Source organism: Lagenorhynchus albirostris, chromosome 2 (assembly GCF_949774975.1).
Source record: "Lagenorhynchus albirostris chromosome 2, mLagAlb1.1, whole genome shotgun sequence".
Classification (NCBI taxonomy): domain Eukaryota; kingdom Metazoa; phylum Chordata; class Mammalia; order Artiodactyla; family Delphinidae; genus Lagenorhynchus; species Lagenorhynchus albirostris.
The window spans coordinates 40,697,587-40,704,460 of NC_083096.1; the positions used below are offsets into that span (position 1 = coordinate 40,697,587).

The 6,874-nt window shown below is 49.8% G+C and overlaps 1 protein-coding gene across 1 annotated transcript; it reads left to right on the forward strand.

The window, feature by feature from the left end:
* The first annotated feature begins 4,331 nt into the window (after positions 1 to 4,331).
* Positions 4,332 to 6,234, forward strand: LOC132515772 (Golgi-associated RAB2 interactor protein 4-like). Its single transcript, XM_060142130.1, has 2 exons — positions 4,332 to 5,362; positions 5,400 to 6,234. Exons 1-2 carry the CDS (start codon positions 4,332 to 4,334, stop codon positions 6,133 to 6,135), a joined length of 1,767 nt encoding a protein of 588 aa, XP_059998113.1. The 3' UTR covers positions 6,136 to 6,234.
* Positions 6,235 to 6,874: the final 640 nt, after the last annotated feature.

The following is a 6,874-nucleotide window of genomic DNA, read 5'->3' on the forward strand; positions in this document are numbered from 1 at the left end:
CCTGAACCATAAAATATGGGTCACAGCCCCTACTCTGCCCACCCCACAATGCATCACAAGAAATAATATTCTTTCCATGAGATCTAAAACTTCTTACTCATGTCATCAATGTGAAAAAGTACGCTCTAACCTCCTGTTTGCAGCCTCCTAGGTGGCCTTTCTGGAGACAACCTGCTTATTCTTCCAGGCATTTAATACTTGAACATTTATGTAGGTAGCACTTATGAAGTACCCATCATTTTTCTTCAGGCTTTGTATTTACTAATTTTTAGCCTCAGAACATAATACAAATAAGCAGGTCCAATTAATATTTCCATATCAGGGCACTGCTCACAAAGGCATCAGCCGTGCTCCCATCACCAACGAGTCCAGGACCTCGCACAAATCGGGCAGGAGCTTATCTACAGCGAGTGCAGGTCCCACCACCGAGAGACTCAGCAGGATCAGCTCTTTCTTCAGGAACGTCAGAGCCAGTCTCACTACAAAGACAGTGGCCTCCTCACGTGATAAATATGTGAGCATCCTGGCGAAGCCAGTGGAAGGGACCCGAATGGAGGCCGTCGTAGAGACAGCAGAGAGTGGCCAGGGGCTGGAGATCACTGGAGGTGTGACATCTGACACCATGGAGCCAGTGACCGCTGAAGCCCATCAATAGGACCTAGAGCTGGGAGCTGCAAAGGGGACCAGGGCTCAGGGAAATACCCCTGGAGAGCCCATTTCAGCTTCCTCACTGCAATTTCAATAAAAAACCAAACCATCTGAGAATGCATGCAGTGTTTTGTCTGAATTTCTAGGTCCCAAAGCCCAGCCGTAGCCTCACAGTGGATTCTGTGATGTCAGCTGTGCCACAGTCTGACACCCAGTGTCCAGTCAAGGGCAGCCCCACCTCACACACATGCTCAGCGCCAACAGCAGTGCTGCATCTGGCCTCCACTCCTTTCTGGCTTTGCCCCCCAGGGCCATGGCTCAAAGTCAGACTATGGTCTGGGAAGCTCTCCTTCACTATCCCCCTATGCTTTTTATAAACGCTTATTCCCCAGGAAGGTCTGTAAACAAAGCAAGAACAGGACTCATGTCCCCTCGGGCTATTCAGTGGACAGAAATAAGTATTAGCTAGCAATCAGAACCGCAAGCACTCTCATCTAGACTTAGCCATTCCCTGCCCAGGTATTAGCTCGCAATCAGAACAGCAAGTATTAGCTAGTGTGCCATCGTAAGCATACCACTCGATGACATTTCACAAGATAAGCAACCCCACGAAACTAGCACCTGCCGAAGAATCAGAACATCACTGCAACTCTGGAAGTGCCCCCTTGCAGTCACTCAAGGGTAACCACCACCCTAGCTTCCAACACCATAGATGAATGTTGTTTGCTTTTTCAACTTTACATACTGGAATCACGTAGTATGTACTCTTTGACTCTGGTTCCTTTCCCTTAACATTATATTTATAAGGTCTGTGCATGACTTTCCTGGCGATCGTCCATTTATTTTCACTGCTATACAGTATTCCAGTGTGTGATGATACTACAGCTTATTTTGTTATTGATTTAAGTTATTATCAGTTTTGGGCTATTAAAAATAGTGCTACTATGAACATTTATATACAGATCTGTTGGTAAAAATATACATAAACTTCTGCTCGGCATATACATAGGAATGGAATTGAATATATGCATATGCTCAGCTTCTGATTATACTGCCAAGCTATTTTCCTTCCAAAATGACTGTGGAAACAATAATTCCCACCAGGAATGTATTAAAGTCCTGGTTCTTCCACATCCTTGCCAACATTTGATACTGTTTAGCTCTTTCCATTTAGCCATTCAGGTGGGATACAGTGACTTTTCTCCCTTTTTCATGATAAAAATATACTGAAAAATATATAATTGGGCTTCCCTGGTGGTGCAGTGGTTGAGAGTCCGCCAACCGATGCAGGGGACGTGGGTTCGTGGCCTGGTCTGGGAAGTTCCCACATGCCACAGAGTGGCTGGGCCCGTGAGCCATGGCCACTGAGCCTGCGCATCCGGAGCCTGTGCTCCGCAACGGGAGAGGCCACAGCAGGGAGAGGCCCGCATACCGCAAAAAAAAAAAAAAAAAATCAAGTAATCAGCTCAATAGATGCAGAAAAAGCATTTGAAAAAAAATCAATAATCCTTCACGATAAAAATGCCCAGAAAACTAAGAATAGAAGTGAACTTCTTAAACTTGACAGAGGGCAATTCTGAAATAAAACTACAGCTAACAACATACTTTATGGTGAAAGATTGAATGATTTCCCCTGAGACAGGGAACAATGAAAAGATAACTGCTCTTAACCCATCAATTAAATGAGCAGGAGTGTGTGTGATTGTGATAAAATTCACCACTGTAATTTTAGAGTGTACAATTCAGTGGCATTCAGTGCATTCACAATACTGTGTAACCATCACCACTATGTAGTTCCAGAATTTTTCATCACCACAAAAGGAAACCCTGTACTAGCCATTCTCTGCTCCCTCCAGCCCTAGGCAACCAGTAATCTAATATCTGTCGCTATGGATTTGCCTCTTATGGCTATTTCCTATAAATAGAATCATACAATATGTGGCCTCTTTCACTGAGTATAATGTTTTCAAAGTTCACCCATGTTGTGACATATATCAGTACTTCATTCCTTTTTATGGCCGAACAATATTCCACTGTATGGAGGGACCACATTTTGCTTATCCAGTCATGGGTTGAGGGACAGGTGTGTGTATTTTAACAGAAAGATGGCCTTTATCCTCAAGGAATGAATCTCTATGGTGGGATTTCAAACATAACATCAAACTGGAGATAAGAGAGTTGGCAGCAAGGGCCTTTCTCAGAACTTTCAAGTCACAATCACTTGTTCTCTGACTAGCTCTGTGGGAGTGGCAATGAGGCGGGATGTCTAATGGTACATGCTCCCCACAGGTGTCAAGGCTTCCAAACCACTTCTGCCTGGTAGGGAGGTTACTACAGGACGGCATCTGGCAGGCTCTTGGAATCAAAGCTTACATCTCAGGCTACTCACCCCCCATTTCACTGGGGGAGGACATGTCATAAGAATAACTAGGTTTCCACACACAGGCTGTTTGCACAAGCATAAAGGAAGGGAGGATCTGAGTGCTCCCCTGGATAATTTAATCCCCACGTCAGCCCAACTGCTGTCTTGGGTTCTCTCCATAACATATATACACACATAAAATTAATTACACAACTTCTAATAATGCACCAAATAGGTCTTCTTAAAGGTAGTTAAATCAGTCCAGTTTGAAAACGTTTGGCTGGGCCAAGCTTTCTTTGTGAGGCTAAGTACTGTAGTGGTTCAGAACAAAGGCTTTAGAATCAGGTAGACCTACATTCAAATAGTGCCTCTGCTACCATTAGCTCTGGGAATTTAAACAGGAGATACAACCTCAATTTCTTCACCTATAAACTGGGAACAGTAGTTAACAGTACCAAACTCAGTGCATTCTTACCACCATATGTGAAGAATGCAGCATGGTGCCTAGGAGAAGCAATTTTTAATGTGATTATTAAAAATCACCGTCATCAACGTTTACTGAGATTTTATGAGAGGACAGACTAAGGATCGCAACTGCCAACTCTACGTTATTCGATACAATTAAACCATGAGCTTAAATGGTTCAAATTTATCCCATCATCTTACATTCCTATAGATTTCATCCAGTAGCTGAATTTGGGGGAGGAAAAGAAAAAGGACCCACACAAAACTTTCCCAGTTGAAGACATTTTTATTTCGGTACGCACCTGAGTCCCTGGCAGGATGGGCCTGTCCTCCGCGGGAGGACATGTCCTCCCCCTGCTTTGGGAGAGGATGGGGGCCCTGCCCTGAGGGGGCAGCTGGGGGATGAGGCAAAGGGCTATGCAACAGTGATAGGTCACAAAGGGCCCAGAGGATAAAAGGGCTGTGCCAGGGGGTCAGGCTGAGAAAGTGGTCACTTCTCTCACTAGGACTGAAGTTCACCACAGCCTCTTGGGGAGATAAAAACCCAGAAGCAGAAGTGAGGGGAGGCAGAGGGGGAGCCTACCATACCTCTCTACACACTTGAAGAGATTCAGCCTGGGGTCCAGGCACCCTACAGCGTCCCCGCTGTGATCATCTGTGCCCCTACCCACGCCCCTGCCTCTGGGAGACCCTGAGGCAAAGGTGGGGCCTGTGGGGCGGGCTTGGAAGACCTGCCATAGGGCTGCCTGTGTGTGACGAAAGAGCACCGCAGCTCGCTCTTCTGCCAGTGAGGCCGAGGGAGGGGAGAGCCAGGGGCCCACCTTAACCGCGCTGCCTGTCGTGATCAAAGGCAGCCATGAGTGGGGACTCTCTGCTCCCGTATCACACGGCCCAGAGCAGCACCGGGGTGGGCCTGTTCAACACCACCACGGGGAAGCTGCAGCAGCAACTGCGCAAGGGCGAATACCACATATTCAAGGACGCACCGGTATTCGAGAGCGACTTTATCCAGATCACGAAGAGGGGAGACCTGATTGACGTGCACAACTGTGTCTGCATGGTGACCGTGGGCATCACATCCAGCAGCCCCGTCCTCCCACTCCCAGACACCATGCTGCTGGCCCGATGGGCCACCGGCTGTGAAGAGCACGCTGAGCACAGCCAGGCCGCCAAGGGCAAGAGCCACGAGGCTGCAAAGACCTTAGAGCTCACCAGGCTCCTGCCCTTGACACTCGTGAGCATCTCCACTCACAATCGTGAGAAACAACAGCTGCGCGTGAGGTTTGCCACTGGCCGCTCCTGGTACCTGCAGCTGTGTGCCCCTCTGGACGCGCAGGAAGACCTCTTCACCTCTTGGGAAGAGCTGATTTACCTCCTGCGACCACCAGTGGAGGGTCTCAGCTGCACCTACGCCGTTCCAGCCTGGGACATGATCTGCATGCCTGTGTTCGAGGAGGAGGAGGACGGCAGGAGCCCGGCAGTGGAGGATTTCCAAGGAAAGTGGGATCAGGACCACGTGAGCATCTGCAGCCTCCACACGTGCTCTGAGCTGGCCGGGGCCACGTCCGCAGCTTTTGCTGGTGGGGAGGGGATCCAACTGGACTCCCACAAGCCCGATACCATGCCCGATGTGGCCACCGCAAAAGCAAAACCTACAGTGCTTGACAAAGCGTCAGCGTCGCGGGCAACGACAAAGGTGGAGACAGCGGGGGTGGCAGGAGGCACCGCAGCGGGTGCTCCGAGCGTGGCAGTGATCAAGCCTCCTGCCCCTGAAGAGCAGAGCACGGCCACAGCAGCCACAGCCAGCAACGGTCCAGGAGGAAGCAAAACCAGCATAGCCACCGGGGGCACTGCCAGAACATCCCTGAGGAGCAGGAAAACGGTGCTGCGAACAATTCAGGGTATGCTTGGCAGGTGCCGCGAGCTATTCAGGGTATGCTTCCAGCACGTCCACCAGTCTCTCCCCAGAGGCCGGCGTGACTGTGGTCGGAGCAGAACCCACCGGCAAGACTGCTGAAGGAAGAGCCGACGAGGAGGACGAGGGGACCCTCGTCTCAACCTTGCCACAGGAAGGCAAAGTGAGTGAACAGGATGGCAGCTCACAGAGGGTGTCCCAGGCCCGCAAGGCAAGAAGGGAGAGAAGGGAGCACTGGGGAGAGGACAGAGCTCTTACGAGCCCCTCGCTCTGCAGTTCAGTGGAAAGCCACCACAAGGCAGCGGGGAACAAGACCATCCAGAAAGCAGCTGGCCCGTGCTCAGGCGGCCGCAGAGCCACTAGAGATGACCAAAAGGACAAAGGCCACGGCAGCCCGGGGGGCAGCGAGCAGGGCACTGCTCACAAAGGCATCAGCCGTGCTCCCATCACCAACGAGTCCAGGACCTCGCACAAATCGGGCAGGAGCTTATCTACAGCGAGTGCAGGTCCCACCACCGAGAGACTCAGCAGGATCAGCTCTTTCTTCAGGAACGTCAGAGCCAGTCTCACTACAAAGACAGTGGCCTCCTCACGCGATAAATATGTGAGCATCCTGGCGAAGCCAGTGGAAGGGACCCGAATGGAGGCCGTCGTAGAGACAGCAGAGAGTGGCCAGGGGCTGGAGATCACTGGAGGTGTGACATCTGACACCATGGAGCCAGTGACCGCTGAAGCCCATCAATAGGACCTAGAGCTGGGAGCTGCAAAGGGGACCAGGGCTCAGGGAAATACCCCTGGAGAGCCCATTTCAGCTTCCTCACTGCAATTTCAATAAAAAACCAAACCATCTGAGAATGCATGCAGTGTTTTGTCTGAATTTCTAGGTCCCAAAGCCCAGCCGTAGCCTCACAGTGGATTCTGTGATGTCAGCTGTGCCACAGTCTGACACCCAGTGTCCAGTCAAGGGCAGCCCCACCTCACACACATGCTCAGCGCCAACAGCAGTGCTGCATCTGGCCTCCACTCCTTTCTGGCTTTGCCCCCCAGGGCCATGGCTCAAAGTCAGACTATGGTCTGGGAAGCTCTCCTTCACTATCCCCCTATGCTTTTTATAAACGCTTATTCCCCAGGAAGGTCTGTAAACAAAGCAAGAACAGGACTCATGTCCCCTCGGGCTATTCAGTGGACAGAAATAAGTATTAGCTAGCAATCAGAACCGCAAGCACTCTCATCTAGACTTAGCCGTTCCCTGCCCAGGTATACACCCTGGATAAACACACATGTTCTTAGAAACAACTATGAGAATGTTTATAGCAAAAATAACAGCAAAACACAGGAAACAGCCCAAATTTCCATCAGCAGAATTAATACAGCAGGATATGAAGAGAGTGGAATATTTAATAGTGAAAAATAAATGAGCTACACATATTAGCATAGATCAACTTCTCATGACTTTTAAAAACATCAAAAGAATGGGATACAAT

What these genes read in the sequence shown, in the direction of transcription:
- LOC132515772 (XM_060142130.1), top strand. Translation starts at nt 4,332, where the DNA reads ATGAGTGGGGACTCTCTGCTCCCGTATCACACGGCCCAGAGCAGCACC. An exon ending in AGGAGCAGGAAAACGGTGCT is followed by an intron (nt 5,363 to 5,399) that starts GCGAACAATTCA and finishes AGGTGCCGCGAG; the next exon opens with CTATTCAGGGTATGCTTCCA.